Below are 24,315 nucleotides of genomic sequence, written 5' to 3' on the forward strand. Positions count from 1 at the left end.
TAACAGGTTCTATTTATGACAAAGTTCTGGGAGTGCTTCTCCGTTCTGACAAATCATAACACAGCCTTTTAGTCAGGCTGCCTTTCTAAGGGTTAGTGACATGATGCAAATAAATGAGGTTGTCATAATCTCACCAGAAGTAGCATGAAAAGGAAGAAACACAAAACAGAGGCAGCAAGGCACCCGTAAGTGACTTCAGCTTTACGTGGCTCACAGGAGAAATCATCACCCAGGTGGATGTCACAGACCACGGTGAGAAGGCTGGTTCTCTCGTGCAGTAATGCAACCTCCTGCAGTTGACTGTAGTCAATATACATAGTCTAAGCTCCACAAAAGGCAGCCTCAACACATCCCTATTGCTACATCACTGGGAAAGATGACCCAAACTCCAGACAGCAGCAGCCACTAGGGGCAGGGGCACACCCATAGCTGCTCCCAGTGGAGGGGCCAGAACAGGCCTAGGAAGGAGTATAGTAGCTTAGAGGCAGGTACCCCTACCTATTGATATTGTTAAGGATCTGATTCCTCCAAGAGTACAGTGATGACAGGGTATAATGGAAGTTTTGGTTTTTAAAAAAACAATTATGTAAACATGTTTTTGTTTTAATCCGAAGTGTGGGATATTGGGTTGCTTTAGTTTGTCCACAACTGATAATTGCTTCATGAGAGGCACAGTCATTGCCAGCCAGTTAGTGGAATTCTGAGGACTGGGAGAGTATAAATACCAGAGCCTAGAGAGAGGCAGGTACTTCAAGGAGATTGACAGAGGAGAAAGAAGGTGGCTCGTTTGTCCTACTACTGAGATTGATGTCTTCCCAAAGAAGCTAACCACCCTAACCAACCAGAACTAAGGCTAAAGTCTATCTCCCCTGTCACTTCTAACCTTGTTTCTCTCCTACCCAGGGTCAGAGGTTAGAATGGAGGTAGAGGCATAAGGAACCCAAATTAAAATAGAATTAAAAAACTGTCTTCAACAGGGGATGCCCCAGAGATACAGCCACATATCATCATCACTAGCTGGTTAGAGTTTGGGTAGTTAACAAATAATTATCCCATTATTCGTGAAAATGCAGCATCAGTGATAAAGACAGCAAAGCCGGAGAAATTAACAATGAGCAAAACAATTCTAAGTACGTGCCCCTAACTAGGGGCTAGGTTACTTCTTAAGTGAGAGGACATAACAGTTACAAGCTACAGCCTTGAAACCTAATGCAATTGCCACCCTTGAGTTTTGAAATTTATTGGGATCTGTGGCCCATGGACAGAAATTTTATACTCTGTATTTTAGACATGTAATACCAAAGAGCCAAAACTATTTCCTAGTTTTACAGGTCTGTAGCTAAAGATGACTTTTTTTCCCAGGACTTAACTAACACCTGATTAGATGGCTAAAATAATGATAATATATATGCAGCTTGGATTGATGTTGTAATGGATTGAAACTCTGAGATAACTATATTTTATACAGAGGATGAACTGGGCCAAGATGACAGGAGAGTCTACTGCCTCTCAACAAGTCCACATCCTCATCTCTGTTACCTTTCATGACAAAACAGACTTTGGCAGTTGAGATCAAGAAGAGACTTGAATTGGGTTATCCTTGGTAGTCCAAGGTAACTACCAGATTCCTGGTACGAAGGACACTGGGCAGTAGGAGACAGAAAGGAGAAGAGGTCACAGTGACATGAGGTCAATATCCAAAGATTGAGCCACCTGTGGAGACTGACAAAGGCAAGATAATGGATTCCCACCACCTATGTTAATCAGCTTTCTCTTGCTGTGCAAAATACCTGGAGGAAATTAAGAAAAAGTGTGGTTTTGGCTCATGCTTTCAGAGGCCTCAATCTGTGGTCATTTGGTCCATCCTTTCTGGGCCTGTGGCAGCACATGACAGCAAAAGTGTATAGTGGAGGAGGCTGCTCACCTCATGATAGCCCGAGAACAGAAGGGCCAGCCACAAGGCCCAGCTTTCCAAAGCCTACCACCAACTAGGTTCTCTACCTCCTAAGTTTCTGTCACCTCCATTAGTCCATTAAACTAAGAATGTATTCACTAATGCATAATAAGCTCATAGCCCTGATAATCTAGTCACTTTGCAGAATCCCACCTCTGGTCATTTCTGTGCTGGGAACCAAGTCCTCAACCCATGAGCCCAAAGAGGACATTTCAAGTCCAAACTACAATTTTCTAGGTGGAACACAACCACATTAATATTTTGGTTTTAGCTGTCTGAGACTGGTTTTATTATGTATATGATGATAAGAAAATAAATGTGTTACTTTAAGAAACTGTCTGCCAGTTGGGCGCTGCCTATAATCCCAGCACTTAGGGAGGCAGAGACAGGCAGATTTCTGAGTTCAAGACCAGTCTGGTCTACAAAGCAAGTCCAGGATAGCCAAGGCTACACAGAGAAACCCTGTCTCAAAACAAAAACAAAAAGATGCTGTCTGCCCTGATTTATTATAACATCAATGGAACATTAACTCAGAACCAACATCTATATGATGTGCCTGCAGCCTGCTGGGCCAAAATGAAGTTCTTGGTCTTGCTCAGAAATTTTGTATCTGCTAGAAGCTGAGAGAGCTTAGCCTGCTAACTTGTAAGATGTTGTAAAGTGTTAGCTTTTTCGTGGTTCTTAACAGTTAGTACTTAAAATTATGATACACTCAGGACCATTCTTCTTGCTGTTTAATACTCCAAATCCTCTTTTGGCTAATCAACTTCACAATATGATCTCTCTCAAATAGCTTTCAAACATAATTAAGAAGCAGCCCATGAATTATATTTAGTTGAAAAAATTAATACTCATGCAAGCTAGTAATATCAATCTCATTGGTTGAATAAAAGTATACATGAAGGTAGCATGTCTCCATCTGTAAGAATTTATTAAAGTGGCTTTAGTGATATAATACTAAATATTCCATGTTTTGTCCTACTACTTTTATGTTAGTCTCTTAAATAGTACTTCCCTTCAAAGACATTATGGAAAGGAATTCCCTTGGGTGGAGCTGTTCCCAAACAAAGCTCCTATTGTCAGCATACACACACTCTCAGAAATCAGGAAGCATTGTAGACACAGCATAGGTCAGCTTTTTAGAGAAAAGAAAACTTGCCTGTGTTAAAATTAAACCAGAGAAAATTCCTGTGCAGTCAAATGCTTTTATTTTGCAACTTAAGCAAGACAGCTGATGGATAAATTCATAAAGATGCTACCCAGAAGAGATTAGCAGCTGGCCATGCATGTAACTCACAGTGTGTAAAACTGAGTTGTCTCCAGCACCAGCAAAGGGCTGATTCCTCTGTGAAATGAACACCATGCTGCTCTCACCATCACACCATCCTGAACATGTTACTGTGGTAACCCACTGAACTCTCAGCCCCAAACAGGGCAGCCAACACCTACGCATCTGCCCAAGTACACACAGACAGCCAGGCACCATGGCAAATGGTCTTGTTCTGAAGCCAAGTACTTCAACAGTGTGAGCACAGGGATGCAAATGGGAACACCCAGAGGGGACCCACCATCAGCCAGATGGCAATATGTCCTACCATTTTTTGAGAGCACAAATGTTTGTGCCATACTTTAGGCTGGGATTCACTGGGGTCAAAGCTGTCCCAGGTTTAAAGCTCCTCATAGAAACTGCCTCAGTGTAACTCAGCAGAAACACTGTTCTCTGTGTGAGTCTCCTGGTACCCTGGTAAAAGTTCCCCCAACTAAAGTACCACTCAGTGAAGGAGGGTACCAGTGGAGAGAGGGTACCAAAGCCTGGGGACCCCGTGATGAGAGCCAGGGTGCCATGTTCTACCGTTTACTTCTGATATAGTCCCTAGTTTGTCTTGGATGCTAAGTCTGAAAGACACAAAGTACTAGAGCTGGGATAGGTCATCTACTCCGGATAGGCCACCTTAACCTGTAAAGCCATGGCAGCCCAAAGAAGTAAAGCAGCTTGTTATAGGCAGAGAATAGTGGTAATGAGCTAGGTCAGAATGCAGTGACCCAACTCCTACTCAGGGGGGCTCAATTACATATGTGGTCAATTGTTTCAATAAAGAAGCTGTAATACTGTGAATGCGTTTTTAATTTTTAAAAAATCATCCCCCCAAAAAAACAACAAAGTGGTGCCTTCCATCTCCAAACTCTATCCCTCTATCACTAAGTCCCAACCTAGCCTAGGCCAAAAACTTTAAGTGTTGTTGCATATCCTCTCTCTCTCTCTGTCTCTCTCTCTCTGTCTCTCTCTCTCTCTCTCTGTCTCTCTCTCTGTCTCTCTGTCTCTGTCTCTCTGTCTGTCTCTCTGTCTCTCTGTCTCTGTCTCTCTCTCTCTCTCTCTCTCTCTCTCTCTCTCTCTCTCTCTCTCTCTCTCTCTCTCTCCCTTTCCCTCTCCCTCTCCCCCTTTCCCTCTCTCTCTCTCTCTCTCTCTCTCTCTCTCTCTCTCTCTCTCACATACACATTGGGTGGCTTGAGGTTTCTTGCTATACACAGACAGAACACATCCCCAGGAAGACACCCACAAGTGTTTCTCAGTCCAGGTCTACATGTGATGTCTGGGAAAGTGGCTTATTTTCTAGAAGAACAGGTGGTTCCGAAATCAGAAGATCATCCTCCCCAAAGGAGGAGTTCTGGTCCGTGTTCACAAAGTTGGGGATGTCAAACTTCATAAACCTGCTTAGCTCCTCCTCGGGCCTCCCACAGCTTCTGATGGCTTCCTGGAGTTGGACGTCACTGTCGATGGCTGTGGTTTGGTGGCAAACCTTCACTCTGTCCAAGTGTTCCACTTCGTTGATATAGCAATGAAAGAGAGACCTGGATTCCTCATTGCCCTGGCGAGAAAACACCTTGTCTGACTCCAGTGGCTTCCCGAAGTCTGACACAAAGCTGTTCATTCTGAACCTCTTCTCTGAGGACTCCGCATTGCTATAAAGACAAAAAGGAGAGGTCACAGATCTGCAGCTCACTGGCCTACGGCCTCATAGGGTCCTGCATGGAGGGCATGCCAGGAGATTGCCATGGAAGCACCTCCTGGGTGTCCCTTCAGATACGCAGCTTAGCACCAGCAGCGAGAACCATCACTTCTGAACACAGATGGCCACGGCAAAAACCTCCAGATGAATGCTCCTGGATTTTCCTGAGGGCAGATGGGGTGCAGAACCCCCCAACATCCTGTAAGCACGTCAGTAATCACCACAGATCCTTAGATCTCCTGAACTGAAATCACATTTTAATCTTTATTTTGTGCTTATGTATTGGGGTACATGTGTATATGTGTTTGTGTGTATGTGTGTATGTGTTTGTGTGTATGTGTATATGTGTTTGTGTGTATGTGTGTATGTGTTTGTGTGTATGTGTATACGTGTTTGTGTGTATGTGAATGTGTGTGCAGGTACTCACGGGGGCCTGAAGTCGATACTCAGTGTCTTCTTTGATTGTTTCTACACCTTAGTTTTTTGTTTGTTTGTTTGTTTGTTTTTGTTGTTGTTGTTGTTTTCCTTTCCTTTTATGAGACAGTCTCATTCACTGAATCTGGAGCTCAGGGATTTAGCTTAGACTGGCTGGCCAGCAAGAACCAGGAAATCCTCCTGCCTCTCTCTACCACTCCAGTATTGGGATTATAGTCACATATCACACACTGGTTTTTATATGGGTTTGGGAGATCCAAAATCGGGTCCTCGAACTTGGCACTTTAGCAACTTTAGCAACTAGGCTATCTCCCAGCCTTGCATCAAAGTCAGCTTAGGTGCCTCTGAAGGAAAGTCCTGCCTTGCAAACCTTTAGGATCTCTGAAGAGAGACTCGATATCAGCTTCTCCATAAACTCTCCAATAATGCTGTTCCAAATCATATAGTACGGGCCTCCAGCAGTTCCTTCTGGGAGCCCTGTCGATATCTGCCAAGTTGCTTCCTTCCTCTCAGCCCCTCAGTCATCTGGGATCCGTCTCCGCAAGAAACCTCCAACACTTCTGATCTGGGGTCCTTGCTCTGCAGCGACACTGGGGGACACTGGGTGCCTCTCCTTATTTATCTTCCTCTCTGTGTTGTGCCTATTTCTCCACTTCTCTGTCACCTCCTTTATGTAAGCTCTCCAGGGCAGGGACGGTGCGCTTCTTGCCTACATCCCCAGTGCCAACAACAGCAGTAGGTTTAGACTAATGGCTCAGCATGGTTTTGTTGGATGGGTGAATTAATGAACACATGGGTAATGAAGATGTCTGAAATCAAAACAAATCTGGTGTTGGCAAGATGCCTCTTCTACAGATCCTCCAGGGTGGAAATAAATTCAAGGGCATGTTCAGCTAAGGCCTAAAACTAGAAGCAGATGAACATGAATGGAGAGATGTTTGACACTACGTACAGACTCCAAAGACAGTGAAACTGGAAGTCCAACCAACCAACTCCATGCAGGCTTCTCTGCTGTCTCTCTGTATTTGGCTGCAGGAAACCACCTTGGTTTTGCTCCCCACTTCTCCAAGAGCTGCTCAATAGTAGTCAGCCACGGGGCTTCCTCCCCAGGGTGCTTGACAAGCACAGACCATTTGGTACTTTACACCTTCCACAACTAGTCAGCCTGTGTGGTTGCATAGGCTCAGATGCCACGGTTGCAGAGGGCTATCTTCCTGCTGGTTATTAGTAAGAATGGCCACACCCTGGGGAGGGTAATGAAAACCTTGCAGTCATGGCCAATGTTGCAGCACAGCACTGCAGTCTACAAAGGTCACGTTCAAGGGCCTTGGGTTACAGGTCAGAAAGATGGTACAGCAGCCAAAAGCAAGTACCGACTGTTTGTCCAGAGGATCTGAGTGCTTAGGACTGCCTGTAACTCCAGATCCAAGGATTAGATGCCTCCTAGCCTCTGTGGTCACCTGCACACATATGGCATACAGACATACACACATATACATATGTAAATGTTTAATGAAAAACCTCAAGTTGCATGGTGGCACACATCTGTAATCCCAGCACTCTGGGAGGCAGGGACAGGCAGATCTCTCTGAGCTCAAAGCCAGCCTTGTCTACAAAGTGAGTCCAGGATAGCCAAGGCTACACAGAGAAACCCTGTCTCAAATATCCAAAACAAACCAATAAAACAAACAAACCCTCAAGCTACAAAAAAATATGTACATTTTAAGTAAGTTTCTGATATTGTGGGCTACCCATATAGCAATATTCAGCCCCATATAGCCTATAGGCCTCAATTCACACAGACATGTTTGCGGGTCTTAAACCAGCTTAGCCCTTATTGAGTCATACCTATCAACATTCTTAAGTAATTAATGTAGTGACTGTCCAAAGATGCTTTCTATGATGCAGTAGAGAGCTTGAAGCTGAGCCCTGCCTTCAGTTTTCAGGAAAGAAACACACGCATTGTTGCTAGGATACATAAAACGTGTGCCTGTAATGGCCTGGGTACCATTCCACAGGCTCTATGCCCCTACGACAGAGGAGGGCCATCTGCAGCTTCAAACTCTCAAGTTTGGAAGTCGTGGGGAAAACTAAAATGTCTCAACATCTATAATAGCAGGTAAAAAGGCATTTAAACCCAGCCGATTCTTCTACAGCTCTGGCTATACCTGTGATGGCCCTAACATCTTAAATTCCACCTTAGTTAAAACTACATCTGAAACCAGAAGCCTCAAGATTCAAGACCTTGATCCTTGAAAGGGCGGGCATCATAAAAAGAGCACTTCAGGAATATTTGCCACAAATCATTATCCCCAAGAATCCTAGCACCTTTCCTCGTTTCTCATAGCTTGTACCCGCTGTGTATTCTGCAGCCAAGAACTGGTTGGAATGTGCTGATGTCCTCCCTCGTCATCCTAAGGGCTGAGAAACAAAACCTGTTTATTTTGCTGGAAGCCTGGACCTATTCTCTCATTGTTTTGTTCAAGATTTTGTATTTTTTATTTTTAACTTGGACTTCCCTAATCATCTCCAACATCCTGTCCCCCTAACCCGACTGCTCTGACCCTTGGCTTTTTCCCCACCATAGGCTGCACATGCTATTCTCCAGGCCTGTTGGGTTATCAGCACCAGAACTGACAGCATCTCCCAGAAGGGCCCGTCCAGTCCTCTCACCCATGCAGTGACTGTCCTTATCTGCCATGCCCCCCTTTCTATGTGAAGGGACTCTAGCCAGCTTGAACATGGCTCTGGCAGGCCTTGCCCTTCTCCCCGATTCCTTCTGCCTTGTTAAAAAACTGTTAGACTACACTCCTAAAGCTAGCCACCAGGGTCTAACCCTCCTCCTCCTCCTGAGGCTGACTACCAAGGCCCAGCTGTCAAAATATTGAAGTCCACCAATCAAAAGCCCCATTTCTGCCCTAATTAACATGCCCTGTCAACATTAAACACCTCATCCTAACATGGGGTTTCCTCGTACCTTTATAAACTTCCATTTTCCTCTGTGCCACGCGTGTCTCTATCCAGAGGCTGTCCTTTGTCCCCCGGGGACAAATACCCCTTTCCCCTTCCCCTAGTTCCCTTCCTCTTCTCCCTCATCCTCTGTCTCCTGTCTTTGCCTCTTATCCCCTGCCCTCTGTCGCTCTGGAGAAAAAAAAAATCTCCTTTGCGCTGAGAACTTGGTCTTAGAGGTTCTGAATCATACTAGTCCTAAGACCTACTTTCAGCTCCCCAGCACCCCGTCTGATATCCCTGATCTCTTCCGTCATACTCCTCTCCCTCCCATGTCGTCTCTTTCACCAATCCCCCACACTCACTCTACAGTCTAGCCACAGTGGACCTGACTGCCTCTCTGTGTGCCTCTGTGTGAAGCGTCCATCCACCAGCAGGCCCGTGTCAGTGCCCACATGACAAGACTCCACGATCTGGCAAGAGGAAGCCATTTGTCTGCCCACCCTCTCCTGCCATCTTTTCTTGGTTTCTCTCACAGTTCATGCTTTTCTGCCTTTCCTCGGGTCTTTCATTCCTATACACAGATGTGCAAACTGGTAAATATCTGTGTCCTTCAAAAGGTCTTACATGACCTTCTGGGCCTCAGTAGATATTATACAAAACACTGAACACAGCAAAGCACTATCTACAGGCTTGTCCAAACCCCCGACTGCTGTGAGACACACAGCCACCCCCAGATTCATCTTTTCATGACAGAAAACCAAATGAAGCCAGGAAAATGGGTCCAAATACCCACACCTCTACCTGCAGAGCATAATACAGGCTATGTCCTGAGTTAGCCGCTAAGGATTTCCCTAAAAATGAAATGTTTGCTGCTGGGCTGGGTCACCACATATTGATTACCCTCCTCATCTGCTCTGGGAAGGAGATGATGGGCTAAGCAGAATGGGACCATCTGCCTTTTCCAGCAATTTCTTCCCTGGGGCTCTCCCAAGCTGAAGAAAGTCCTCCTATGAGGGAAATTCTGTGATAAAATGACCAACTACCACACATGGAGACACAGCCTGTGCCAAGAGTTTGTACAAAGTATAAATCAGCCTGACAGAGGCACCAAGCACACACTTCGGTGAAAGCCCTCTGTGTCACAGGTTTGGGTGGTTAGCAGAAAGATGTCAGGCTATCTGGGAAGAAAAAATCCTGCCACCTTAGAATTCCTCTTAGCATGGCCCTGGGCAAGCACAAACTACACTGCACTTAGTAAAAACTCCTAACTGATGGTAAAACAAAGCAGCTCTGTGAAGGTTGGTGGGTGGGACCCAACCCAGCTTTTCTACCTGTTGACAGTGGTCATTGGCATCTTGGGATCCTGGGGTTACTTAGCAACCACCCACCACATCTGCATCCTGCCAGCTAGACCTGGGCTGTGGTCAGCATCAATGATTCTGAGCGCTGACATTTTCCTGCTGTCTCCTCTGGTTGCAAAACTCCATCCTGTAGTGAGTCTGCTAAATTACAATTTGAGGCAAAATGTCATTTCCAGTTTTATAAGGTCATGAGCAAGCCTGTATTCCCCATTAAATAAAAGCTGCCCCTAACAGGAGATAGGATAGTTAGCAAAGGGTACAAAAGGAGGCCATTTGTGGTGGAAATCTGAGGCTTGAGGTTTTTTTTTTTTTTTTAAAGAAGTCTAAAATATTCAACATAAAAATGAGTCTAAGAATTCCCTAACCCTAATTCCACCCCCCTCATTCAGCTGTGTGGTAATGGGCTGAGATGTTCTACCAAGACACCGCACAGTCTCCCCAGCTGACAAGTAGGACAAAATGGCTTTTCACTGCTTATTCGGCATCCAGCTAACGTGATTCTCCGCCACACATGACTACTCCACAGGAAAAATAATCACCATCAAAACTGCTCTTGGGCCTAAAAGCTTTTAAGAAAGAAGATGCCAGCTTTATATCTGGATCTCTGCTTCCAGGCCCTTCCTTCCTTCCTTCCTTCCTTGTGCCCATAGACACCTGGCTCTCTTCTAGACAGGAAGCTGACCAGCACTCCCAGCCCCCAAGTGATGGGGGGCAGGTGGAGCTACTTCTGACCAATAAGTGGCAGGGAAGAAAGGGTGCATAGTACTCCCCAGAACCACACACCCGCCCCCCATCACAACAAGAGGGTTGAGGGGTGGGGACTGCAATGCTCTCCAGCAGTGGTTCTCAACCTTCCTACTGCTGTGACCCTTTGATACCATTCTTAGTGCTGTAGAGACTGCCCCTCCCCCAAGCATAAAATAAAAGTATTTCATTGCTACTTCATAACTGTGGGTTTGCTATTGTCATGAATCATAATGCAAATATCTGATATGGAGGATGTCTGGGACTCATACCAGGGTCTTCTGGAAGAACAGTCAGTGCTCTTAACTGCTGAGCCCATCTCTCCAATCTGTTTGTTTGTTTGTCCCTGTCTTTTCTTACTATTACAAACTACACCATACGTTTGGGTTTCCTTGAACAATACTATGAAAAGCAAAGGTGCATGAGGTTGGTTTTGACAGGTGGGAGAGAGAGAGAGGGAGGGGAGAAGGCAAAAAGGAGACAGGGGCAATGAGAATATTTCTAGTGGCTTTAAAGAGGTCTCCACCATGTGCCAGTTTGTTCAAACTTTAACATAACATCATTCGCCCCTCCTTTAGAATGCTTGTATTTAAAGAATTTCTCTAGTCCCTGGAGTCTCAAGCAAACTGGGTGATGGTCTGAGCTTTTTCTGCAAATCTTCATTATAGTTGAAGTATGGAAATAAGAAGCAACAATGGGCAGGAAAGGCCAAGCAAGAGGAGAGCCAGGCAGGAGAGTACTGCTGCCAGGCTCAACTCTGTAAACACATCAGCCATTTGCATGCAATTTCTTCCATAGATGCCCTCTTCGAGAAAGGGAGAAAACACATCTTAACGTCAATGTAAAACTGAGATCTGGTATGAGCATGAAGACAGGACAGGACCAAGATGCCTGATCTCATGAGGGCAACAGGAGGTAAAAGACCGGGCAGAAAGTGTGATCTCTCCTACACAGCACCGGGAATCGCAATCAGGCCCCGCCCACCTCCCTACCCCAATCCCCGCAGCAATCAGGCTCCGCCCACCTCTCCACCCCAAGAGACAATAGCGGGAACTGGCTCAGGTTCAGTTAACTGTGAAGCACAAGGCGGTCCAGACTTACTCTTGGTGCGGGGCTCCTGTCTTGGTCAGCAAAGTCAGCACAAAAAACATGAAGATCACAAAGACCGCAAGACCAACCCAAAATCCGATCACAATGGAGTCTGCAAGACAGGTGAGGTAACATTAGCGTCTCACGTGATTTGAGTTAGCCTACACATTTCAGGAGTCTGAGCTTTCTGGAGATGGCCAGGGTGCACAGAGTATATAACAAGTTGGTCCACCATCACAACGGGGGGTATGAAAACAGGTCACAGGTCATCACAAGCATCAGTCTTTTACTTTGCTGCCTAGGATTAGATTTGTTTGTTTGTTTGTTTGTTTGGGTTATTTTCAGAGTTATTTAAAATGAATGAACTCTACTCCACCTCATGCATGTTCACGTTGACACAATTCAGGTCTAGGTCACTTTTTGGATAGGATGGATAGATGGCCTCCTGACCACCGCAAATGAACGAATGCCTACTCCTCCCCCCACCCTCTCACCCCCGCCCCCACCCACCTCATTTGCTTTCGCAGCTCTGGCCCACATTAGGAGACTGAAAGTGCCACTTTGGAACGCTTTTCTCTGAGCCAGGAGCTGAGAAGGTATCCTGCAGGCCGGCCTTTGTCATTACAATGGCCACCCTTATCAACTAATTTACTCCTATTTTAAATCCCATTTGGACCTGGGGACATTGTGTCCCTGTGCTTGCTTTAGCTCCTGGCTACAGCTTCTTCACACCACTACTTGAAAAGCATTTCTCACCACTTTGGCACGCTGGTGAAAGTCTGCCCTGCCTTCCTCCTTAAGTCACAGCACTTCATCTTTTCTTCTCCTAACAATAGGTCTTGTTGGTCCTGTCTCAAGCAAGAGTCACAGCTGTAAATGGTTCCTGATTAACAGTTTCCCATTTTAGGAGGTTTGAAAGCAATATGGACCTGTTCTTCAGATTTACAAGTTTCGTCTTTTCCCAGGCTTGCAAGATACCATAGGTATGGTGCTGTCTCCAGATAAAGAACTGTGACAGCAAGCTGCCACTCCCAATGGGCCACTGTGTCCCAGAAAGAACAGCAGTACTACACCATGGTATACAGCAGAGCTATGATGTGTACGAGGTTAGGTAAGTTAAGCCATTTTCAGCTTCAACATTTCCAGTTTAAAGTAGGTTTATTGGGGTGTATACCTTCGTAAATCAAAGCCAGATGGCTTCTTTGTAGGTGTCTGGGGCACCAGGATTAGAGTCAGTTGTACAGACACACACACACACACACACACACACGTCACACACTGTTGAGGGGCGACAGTGCTAAGTCATTTTACATTTCAACCTAAATTTCCTTACCTAATCTTTAAAAGGATTACCTACTCAAGAATACAGTGAATATTATTAGAACTTTGAAAATATAATGACCAGAGCTTATACAGTAAGTGTGCTTAAATCAAAGAATTATTGTAATTATATTATATGTATATGTGCAGTAACTTTCTAACATAAAACTGACAATTTTCACTGCATAATTCACACTTCCTTAATACATGTACTACTGACAAGATAGATGATAGATAGATAGACAGACAGACAGACAGAAAAATGATAGACATTTGAGATAGTAAATTTGGTACTCTGAATAGAAAAAAAGTCTCGTTCCTAGTATCTTAATTCCAAGTGCTAAAGAAATAGGAGATTCTTTAGACCTTGCTTTTTTAACATAATAGAATTAAAGCTTAAAGGTAAGGGGTGGCAGGGTAGGAGCGGGGGTGGGGGGGTGGGGGGGGTGCTTCATGGTTGGTTCAGCAGAGAAAAGCACTTGTGGAGAAAGCCTGACCTTCTGAGCTTGTGACCCAGAACCCATGAAAGCTAGAATGAGAGAACCAACTCCACAAAGTTGTCTCTAGATGAATGTACCGCCCTACACATCATGCAATCATGTACACACACACATAGTATTATTATTATTATTATTATTATTATTATTATTATTATTATTATTATTAGACATAAAGCAAATCACTCAAAACACACAAATCCAAGTACAGATTACTTGAAATTATAAATCTCTGTTATCTGGGCATGTGCTATGATGAAAGGTGTACAGTTATCTTCAAGTCTACACACTGTATTTTAGCAACTGCCTCATAGGAAAGGCCAAATCTAAAACTATATACCAGTGTCATGTCCAGTCCCAGAATTACAATGCAGTCCCACTTTGAGTAGCATTTCCAAGTCTCCTAAGGACAATGTGGAAGGAGTCCCCGAGCACCAGAGAAAAGAAAGAAAGAAAGAAAGAAAGAAAGAAAAAAAGCCATGTGGGTTGAGCAATGTCCTTAATAAACTTGACCGTGTCTCTCCTGCAAACCCCTCCTTGCTTAATAAGCCTCCCAAAGTCCTTAAAGGAAGCACTGAGAGGCTGCCTCAGTTTCAATACTAAAATGCTATGTGATGTCCTGATACGTCTTGGAGCAGGCCTCTCCCACGTTCAGGCCATTTATAGAATCCCACCTTAAGGATTTAAAATGACCAATAAAATTATACATTAGCATATATAAGAAACATTAAACATAATTCATATAAAAGGCCCCGTCTTACAGTATTGGTTTCTCTGGGTGTTTATTTGCAATACGAGAGCTTGACTGGGATTGCTACTATAATTAAAAGCTGATTTCCAGGGGAAGCCTCAGTATCCAGTGTCTTTGTTCAGAGTCCACAACAGCAGCTTTCATAGGGAAGGGTAGGCTGGTCCCCTGCAAGCTTCCGCCTTCCTAAGCAGGGAGTGGGCAAAGGAGAGGGGAAAGAGACACAGCGCAGGCGCAGAAACTGGCGCTGCCTACTGCTTCTGAGGTCACACCTTCGCCAGTAGCCTCCCCTCCCTCCTGCTGCCAAGCCTCAGTTTCTCTCCACAGCCCCCTTGATGCTAGGGTTTTCACTACAGCTGAGACTAGACATTCACTAATTGCCTCTCCTTGCCTCTCTTCGTGGGAGACTCCAAGCCTGCCCCTACAGTGCCAAGCCTCGGCCCTCTTCTTGATCGCTTCCTTCATGCCTTCAAAACCAGTAGCCCGTGGGAGACTTCCACATTATCAAGTTCAGCTGCCAACTTGGATCTCAGCCTCGAGCCCTCTGGACCACAGCATCTGTGGGCTGACCATGAGGAAGTCGTCCCAGATTTTACCTCAGTGACGCCAGGCTCACTCACAGCTGATTGCTCAGCTCCAGATAAACTTCTTCCATTTCCCAGTAAAACTAAGGTTTCACTTCTGTAGTTTTAATTCAGGGATAACACACAAACAGCCTGCTTAGAGTCTTTGTTTCACTCTGAACGTCAGAACCCAGATGCCAGTCATCTGCCCGCCGGTGCTCAGCATTCCACTCCGAGTCCCCAAGCTAGCTCTCTGACCTCTGAGCACTCAGTGGCTCTTTCAACCCAAAGTTCCAAAATCCTCTTCCTCAATCCTCCAAAAGTCACGGTCAGAGCCAAAACAGCAACATTCCATTTTCCTGGTACAAATTTCTGTGCTAGTTTCCTCCCCACCCCCAGCCCCATGATAAACACTGACGGAAAACAACTTGGGGGAATGAAAGGCTTATTTTACCTTGTATGCTAGCAGAAATCAAGGCAGGAACCCAAGGTCAGAACCTGGAGGTGGAAACTGATGCGAGAGGCCAGGGAGGTGGCACAGTGCTTAAGAGCATGCTCACTCAGGCTCAGCTTGCTTTCCTACACCACTCAAGACCACCAACCAGCAGCGGCACCGCCCCCTGTGAGCTGGGCCCTCCCACAGCAACCAAGAAAATGCTCTGCAAATGTGCTCACAGGCTAACCGTGATGGAGGTGAGTCCCTCAACTGGGGTTCCCTCGTCTCAGGTGACTCTAATTTGTGTCAAGTTGACAGACAAAGCCACACAGATGCCTACCTTGTAATGTTAACTGTGTCCCGGGGGCTCAATCCTAGGATGGGGGCACACACCCCCACACACACCCCAGTTTCCTAATCACACCCCCTCATCAGCCTCTTAGCCTTGAAAGGCATTTAAACCTTCACTGCTCTCCCCCATGTCTCCTTGGATGTGTGGCTAGTGTCTTAGTTTTGTAGCTGCACAACTGAGCTCTGCTCCTCTCTTCTGAGGCCCATCTCTCCCTTACACTTCTTTCAAGTTAATGCCATTCCATTCTGGGAGTCACTCTGGTCACAAAAGCTTCAGAGCAACGTTGCCTGTTCTCTTAAGCCCATATCAAGCCGAGGACAATCTGGAGACCCCACATCTATAAATGCACGCGCTGCTTCCCAGTCCACCTTAGCCAGCACCTTGGTACGCCAACGGCTGTGACAAGGACTAGCTCACTGGTCTTTGCTTCTGATCTTGCTCACTTCAATCTCAGTCATAGCAATCCCACTGAAACCTAAGGCAGAGGCTGTTCCTCTGTCCCAAACCTTTTTTCTGACTTCTCAGAGAAAAGCCAATGGTCTTAGCCTGATCTCGATGCCCCTTCCCCCATCACCTGATCTCCTTGACATCTCTACACTTGGCTTCTGCCACTCTGTGTGGAATTCACCTTCCAGGCACTGGGATGATCTCTTTTGTCCTTGCATGTAACAGCTCATTCCAGCACTGGGACACTTTCTGGCTTTTTCTTCCACCAGACGTGGCTCAATCTCTCAATTCCTCCAGACCGTTTGTTCAGATCTCTCCCCTTTGGTAAGGCCTCCCTTGGCATTGCACAAATCCCAGATGTTAGAGGAGGTGGCTTTGAACTTTTGGGCCCACTGCTTGTCTCTCTGGCATGATGCCATGCAAAACGGGTGTCTAGGAAATATGCTGAAGTCATAAAGGTCTAATTTCCCCTCTCAGTAGCAACGATGATTTCAGTAAGCTGAAGAACTTCATCTGTGGAGGCGCCTGCTCTTGTCAAATGTGGTACAAGTAAAGGGAGTAGAACAGACCATAATGGTCACTCTTGCCCACAATGCCATTCTATTTGCCAACCTAGCTTTATAGGTCACCCAGTGAAAGTGCATATCATAGTAAAGGTAAGGGTTACTGCTTTTCTTTAAATGCAAGTCCAACAGCTGGGGAGATGGCTCATCCGTTAAGAACGCATGCTGTTCTTGCAGGGGACCGGGTTTCACTTCCCACCACCTATATGATGGCTCACAGTTGTCTGTAACTCCAGTCGTACAAGAAGTTGATACCCTCTTCTGGTCTCTGCAGGCACTAAGCACACATGATGTACAGACATATGAGCAGCCAAAACACTAATACACATAAAGTAGGAAATAAATAAAAATAATGACATGAAAGAACGTACAGATGTCTGCATTCCCTTGACATTCCTGGGACTTTTTACTCTCCTGCATATCAAGGGAGCATGTCTGTTTATGCTCCATTTTCCTCTCAGCCTCATATGCTGTCAGGTTCCTGTGCCAAAGAGCCTTTACTTTGCTCATATTTCTTACATCAGAACAGTGAGTGCTCACCTGGGCATTTTTATATTTTTATGATGTTAGTGTCGACACAAAAGCATTCTCACTAATAGTACAGTCATTAAATTAAGTATGCAATGTGCCACAGCTCTGCCTTGGTTTTTAAAAGAAGTTTTTTTTTTCCCAAACAATAATCATTTCTATTACTAAAAAAAAAAATGGTCAAAAGAGAGCTGCCTTAGTTGTCTCTGGAAATGTGCCAATGAAAATTATAGCAGCAGGGCTGTCTGTGGAGCCCCATAGACCATGGAAAAGAGACAGGAGCAGGCTGACACGGCACAGATGGAAAGGCTCGCATTACAGAGAGCAACGTGGCACTCTGCCAGTCTTTCCGATTTCCACCAAAAAATTCATAACAGACAAGTGTCCTTTCCTAGAGGTTATCCCATTAAAAACAACAGATTAGAGAACTTAGTGAGTTGAGGAGGGCGATTTCATACTCAGACCACAAGCCCCTTTATCAGATAATTAATGACAGCATATCCTAAGGGGTTCATGCACTCTCTCTTTATCCCCATAAATACTGAGCAGATGTCAACACAGGAACAAGAAATGTGTTTCATTATTACTGGAAGTGTGAAGGATATGTGATTTAGCTAGTGGCTTTGCTCAAGGAAGAAAAGTAGAAATCCTTCCTTGTAGCAAATGGGAGCAACATATCACTACTGCCAGTGGGGGAGGGAGGGAGGGAAGGAGGGAGGCGGGGAAGGAGAAAGGGAGGGAATTGCTGCATTTGTGCCTGTGATTCTGATCTCTCAAATTTCCCAATGTGCCCCTGGCTTGGCCTGAAATGGAGGGCTGGAGAGATGGCTCAGCACTGAAGAGCACTCTCTGCCCTTGCAAGGACCAGGTTCGTTTCCTAGCACCCAGATCAGGAAACTCAACTACCTGTAAGTCCACCTCCAGGGGAAAAGATACCTTCTTCTGGCCTCTGGAGGAAGTACACACACACACACACACACACACACACACACACACACACACACACACACATCAGTTTATCAATCTTAATGAGTCTAAAATGGTTGCAGTAGTCATGTCTTCAACTAGAAACATCAGGACATGGCAGAGATGGTTACACCATGGCCCAGAGTGGGTGACAGTACCCGCCTGTGATATCAATTCTGCCTCCCCAAATAAAGGTGCTTCCTGTGAGCCAGAATGCATGGGGTCTGGGGAGAGTGCAACAGTAACCTTTCACAGAATGACACTGCTTTGTGGCAGATCTCCCCCTCGCCCCCACCCGTCAATTCCTAGCAATGGACCTAATACCTCCTTGGTATCAGATGGGAGACTGCTCTTCACAGCTCCAGAAGTCCAGTAGAATTTTTGAAGGTTTTAAAAACTATTTTTATTTTATGTGTATTGGTATTTAGCTGGCATGTATATATGTTTACCATCTGTGTACAATGACCATGAAGTGAAAAGAGGGCATTGTAACCCTTGGAACTGGAGTTAGAGATGGTTGTAATCAGCCGTGTGGGTGTTAGGAGAAAAACCTGGGTCCTCTGGAAGAGCAGCCAGGCCTCTCAAGGGCTGAGCTATCTCTTCATCCTTTGTAAATGTTACTACTGACTTCTACGAAAGAAGAGTCTTCAGGGAATTGCTCTAGATCCTATTTTTATTGTTGTTACTCAAACACTGACATTTTAAGGGGGCTGGAATAGTTTTGTTGGGATGATTTGTTTTGTTTGTTTCTCAGTTTTGTTTCGTTTTTGTTTTTAAGACAGGGTTTTTCTGTGTAGCCTCAGCTGTTCTGGAACCAGGCTCTGTAGACCAGGCTGGCCTCGAACCCACAGAGATTTGCCTGCCTCTGCCTCTCAAGTGCTGGGATTAGATAGGCATGAGCCACCACTGCCTAGAAGGAACTGGAATAGTTAGTGCCTTTAAAAAAAAAAAAAAGTTCGTTCTAAAGCTAAAACACTGATTCACACTCTTCTACCAGGCGAGTGTTGTTTTAAGTCCTTTGTGAATCAGAATTGCCAATGCTACCATATCATACCACCCCAGAGCTATTTATTAGCCTGTGTCAAACGGTACTTTGTATTTAGGGACAGAAGACCATTCTGTAAGAAAATAGAGTATTAGCAAAAGCAACCCCAGGGGCTTTCACAGGTCAACACAAGCATATGACAGCTCCCCCCCCCCCCCCCCCGCCCCCGGGAGCAGCACAAGACTTACATTTATGAGCCTTCAGTCCTTCAAAGGAAACTGGTCCAATCTCATAGTACTCGTATTCCCAGGTATAGTCAGAGTTAGATGCTGACGGCAGGGATGTTCTGTTAGACATCAACCTCTGGGCAGACATCTCCATCCTGCACACAGGGACACAGGCAAGTGAGATTCGTCAGTCCATTCACAGATGCACAGCTGCCCCGATTGATCTCGGATGCATTCACGAGTTAAGGGTCAGAAGCCCCTGGTTCTTAACCCCTAGGTCACCAGCTGCCCTTACCTCATACCATGTAGCCAGTTTTTTGTTCTCACTCCCCACCAGTGTACGATATATATTAAATCAGATGCCCTGTCTTTGTGTGCTCATGCGCACTGTACCAAACACTTTGGCATGCAATTAATGTGAACTCCTGGGAGATGAAAGAGAAAAGGAGAAGGGAAGGCTATGAAAACCCTCTGAGAGTGTACATCATCAGCCTTCACCACCTGGACCTGGGCGGGATAAGTAACATTAGTATCAGAAGGAAACTTCAAGCGAGTCTGTCCTGGGCATCTACTGTATAGGAAAGCAGATGTACACTCCAAGCATCAGGAAATGGGGTGAACCACGGATGTGGACAATAGCAACTGCACCCTGGGGGGAAGACCCTTGGGAGAAGCCCACACCTCACCTTTGCTTACTCCTGGAGGAAGCCATTCCTTCTGGGCTTTCCCAAATACCTTTTTTTTGATTAATGGATTATCTTAAGTATCTTCTTTAGGAGATGTCAGGGTGTGTGCCTGGCATAACTCTAGTCAGTGCAGCATACGTGTAATTATTGGAGGACGTCGAATGCAAGTGAGCCTGCCTGATGGAGGCAGAGCCGCAAGAGCTATAGACCAGAACCCCACAAGCAAATGGATAAACAGAAGTCATCTAAGGGAAATTTGGCATGAAATACCAGTCAAAATCAAAATTCCCCAAGGAATCTCCAGTGCTGCAGTTCCGTCTATAAAAGACCTTTCTGGAATTTGCATTCTCCTGCCTGTCAGGGGCTTGGAGCCACTCACAGCCAACTTTAGGGTACAGCCACAGGTACAGCTAAGCAAAATTATCACCCGCCATTCTGCCCCAAAAGCACAAATCTCTCCTTTCATGTACCCCCTTTCTCCCTGCCCCTAGATGTGGGACCCACAGTGAAAAGGCCTTGGAGTCAGCACAGAACACACCCCAACACCAAACTCTCAGCACAAAGGAGACTTATTATCCCAAAGGGGACAAGCTGAGGGCTGCCTCTGGACCTGGCAAAGACAGCAGCCAGTGTCTCTGCCTGTGGAAGTGGTTTTTAATGAGAAAAGGGGGGAAATCTGTGCTAGGATGAAGTTGTGAGTCCTGATTGACGTCATAATCAGTGTAGCCAAATAATAAGGTACTAGACCTTGGTGTTCTGATAGCTAGACCCTGGAGTTTCAATCAGGCCTGAGGAGGTGGCCAAATAAGGGACTAGACCTTGGTGGCTAGCTTTAGGAATGTGATCTGTTTAGCAAAGGTGAGGGCAAGAGCTGCCAGTGTCATGTTTGTAATGCTTGGGCCGGTTAGCGCGGCCTTCACACAGTATCCAATGCCACAATACCCAAAGTGTAAGGTGCTGGGGCCCACAGATGCCTGCCTGTGTTGGTAATTAAGTCACTCCCTCAACTGTAGAAAGGCAGAGGCAGAGATGCCAACCCTTATGCAGGGGAAAAAGGATCCAGAAGCTAAAAGGAACACTGAACCTTATGTAAGTTAAATGTTCAATTACCTATCCCATGTCAGTTTAAAACAATGTAAAACTATTACCACACATCATGGTTAATCTTATCAATTTGGCTGGATTTAGAATCACCATGGAAACACAACTCTGGGTATAAGGATGAAGATGTTTTCAAACAGGCTTAACTGAGGAGGGACAGCTCATCCACAGTTAGATGACGTCAGGCCATAGGCTGAGTCCCAGACTGAATTAAAAGGAGGAAGAGCTAGGCTCCGGCGTGGATCTGCCTCCGCCCCCTAACTGTGGATGCAGTGTGAGCAATGGCTTCATGCTCCCGCCATTGTCTTTCCTACTGGCACACTATGGGTCAAAAGAAACCCTGCTGTCCTTAACTTGTTCTTGTCGGGAGTTTTATCACAGCAAAAAATTGGCACTGCAGGCTAAGATTGGAGCCTGCTGTCCGAAACCTGACCCTGTGGTTATTCAGCATGAAAGAGTGCAAAATGAGGGCTGAAAAGTCCTGGATGGCAAGCCGGGCCTGGTGGCGCACACCTTTAATCCCAACACTCAGGAGGGAGAGGCAGGCGGATCGCTGTGAGTTCGAGGCCTGCCTGGTCTATGAAGCGGGTCCAGGACAGCCAGGGCTACACAGAGAAACCCTGTCTCGAAAAACAAAACAAAACAAAAAAACAAAACAAAACAAAAGGAAGAAAGAAAGTCCATGGCTGAAGTGTTTCTCTCTCTCTCTCTCTCTCTCTCTCTCTCTCTCTCTCTCTCTCTCTCTCTTTCTCTCTTCTCTCTCTCTCAGCTTTGCTTATCTCTTTTCTACCTCCTCTGGCCATTACTGCTTTGGCTGATAACAGCTGCTTTCTGGCTAACTGAATCCAAAGGGGTGGGGGTACAGACTTTCAGAGGCTTGACTCTGATGGAAAACTCCCCCTTCCCACTGTTTCCTGCCTCAGGAGCTGTGTGCTTCCCTGACTGCCCTACAGTTCCCAGTCATTGCTAGACCAACACTGTATGCTTACAAACAGACATTTCAAACTTCCTGAATTGACAAATATGTTAACATACTTTACATATTCCATGCCTTATCAAAAAATTATAGTTTAATTTAATGTATTTTTTTTTTGCAGAAAAGTAGTCCTCAGGATTTCAAAAATGACCAACAACCAGCTTTTCTACCTTTCTTCGTAACAGAGCAATCCATGATTCACGGCCGACTAGCATTGCTCTTACAGTCTCTTGCTACAGACCTAATTTGAAGGGGAGAATCTTTTTTAGTAGGTTGGCAAATTAAGTTGTTAGTTAATGTTACTAAGTCACATGATGTGAACAAACAAAATAAACAGAAAAAATAATAGTAAGAAAGAAAACATTTTCTGGGTGTAAGAAGATGCTTCTTAAAAGAGCGTCTCTGAGCCTGAGCTTTGCCCTGAGCTAAGATGGCTGGAGGCAAGTCTGGAGAGCCCCAGTGAGTTTCCCGGGTCTAAGGACACTGCATGAGACATGTGAAAGATGAGACAGCACAGACATGTGTTCAGCGATTGACAGCTATTTTGATTTGCTTGCAGTAACGTTTACAAACACTGACTTAAGAGACTTTGTTCAGCCGAAATGACTCCATGGGAAACTGGCAGATTGGGATGTGTTTAAAACTGTTTGTGCTTTGTGCCTACACTACATCTAAATGTCAAAAAGTAAATAATTGCTTTTTTTTTTTTAAATACTGGCCTGCCTGTCCTAATATTTATAATGTGTATTTTATATGTTTTCCTATTGGGTAAGACTACCTGCTGGATAGCCACTGCCTCAATCACACGCTTGAAGTTTAACTTCAAATACCTTTCCTTCACCTACCACCTTTGCTTCTTTAAAATATACTGCTTCAATTATTTTAATTTCAAAGAGTCACACGTGAAAGTGTTACTTTGAGTGCAAAGGGCAAAACCAAAAGGTTTAGCCACAGTGGCGAACAGATCCAAAACATTGAGGGATTTCTTCCGTGAGTTATCCCTCTCCCCTCAAGCCTGCCTGCCTTCCTGGTTATCCAACCTCATCATTATCAGACAGAAGTTAAGCGCTTAGCCACAGGCTTCCAAAAGCGGCATCCATGATGGAATGCAGCAAGCCCTGCGTGCTCTGCTAACCCTTCAGCCACGGACATGTGTAAGTGGGGAGGGGAAAGACGTAACAGGCCCCAAGCTAAAATTATCTTGGGAGTAGTTAGCCTTTTTAAATAGCGACTCCACTACTTTCTCTTAGTGTTAGTGTGTCCTAAAATTAACTCCAGAGACGTCTATAAAAGCCCAATTCTTTTAAGACTTACCTTCAGCCTCTGAGGACTTTCCCACAAGCCCCCAACCTACCTTCAAATGTCAAAAATGCAGCCTCCCGAGTGCTGCCTTCCACCCACTTTACTCCTTCTTTTTAACAAATTCAATGCAGAAGTTTCAAAACCCTTCATGGACCACTACGTCTACACCAGGTTATTCCTTAAATATGTTCTTATTCTCAAATCCATATCCTCTCCTTCCATCCTGCACAGCGATTCATCCAGAATACTGTGGATCGTGGTACTTGGACCAGTGGACACAGATACTGAACTATAACCCACAGATGGACAACACACACACACACACACACACACACACACACACACACACACACACACACACACACACACTATTGGAGATGTCAGGGCTTTAGATAGCATACAGTTGCAGGTACAAAATTCAGCTATCTTAAGAGAGAGGGTGTGTGTGTGTGTGTGTGTGTGTGTGTGTGTGTGTGTGTGTGTGTGTGTTACAGGCAGAAGGACTGGAGAACTGAGGCTACACAGGGCCGTGGGAGCCCACCCAATGCCACCAAAAGCCCCAGTTTGATATGGGGCTGAAGGTTTGGTGTTTACCTGGCTGGATTTCAGTTCTTTGGTCAGATCTTTCCTTACTGTGTCGTCCCCCACTCCTCCTTTTTAGAATTGGAATATTTCCTGCATTCATTTGTATGCTTTAAAAGGGCAACTTGGGTTTGATTTTTCCAGCAGCTCATCATGGTTAGGAGATTGCTTTGAGTTTTGAAAGATGCTTTGATCTCAGCTACTCAACAGTGTTGGAGAAGACTCGGGGGAAATCTTGGATACAGATTGTAGGGTATGTGGACAGTGTCACCAGAGGAACTGACATGGAATTGGCAAAGTGGAGCATGTTCAAACCCTGGAAATCTCAAACTTGAGATTTAAAAACTCATCCTGAGACTGGCAGGAGTGGAACCACTCCCTGCCGTACCTGTCTCTGAACATGTATCTGGCCCTGGTCACCGGTAGTCAGTCACATAGCAGGCACCTGGATGCAAATAGAGCATCACCAGCATGCCAGCCCCAACCAATCTAA

At 45.4% G+C, this 24,315-nt stretch overlaps 1 protein-coding gene across 4 annotated transcripts in view; it reads right to left on the minus strand.

Moving 5' to 3' along the window:
• Positions 1–3,145: 3,145 nt before the first annotated feature.
• The window catches only part of MRAP2 (melanocortin 2 receptor accessory protein 2), a 36,192-nt gene continuing 15,022 nt past the window's right edge, over positions 3,146–24,315 (minus strand). For 3 of the 4 annotated variants that reach the window (XM_084754971.1, XM_084754972.1, XM_084754970.1), the window contains 3 exons: positions 19,197–19,330; positions 11,556–11,655; positions 3,146–4,915 (listed from right to left, as the gene is read on the minus strand). In XM_084754971.1, the coding sequence (XP_084611097.1) occupies positions 4,522–4,915; positions 11,556–11,655; positions 19,197–19,329 (627 nt within the window). In that variant the 5' untranslated portion in view covers position 19,330 and the 3' untranslated portion in view covers positions 3,146–4,521. Of the gene's footprint in view, positions 4,916–11,555; positions 11,656–15,125; positions 15,254–19,196; positions 19,331–24,315 lie in introns of those variants that run through there. The other variant, XM_084754973.1, reaches the window with a different exon arrangement.

Source organism: Acomys minous, assembly GCF_964271855.1.
Source record: "Acomys minous genome assembly, chromosome: 13".
Classification (NCBI taxonomy): Eukaryota; Metazoa; Chordata; class Mammalia; order Rodentia; family Muridae; genus Acomys; species Acomys minous.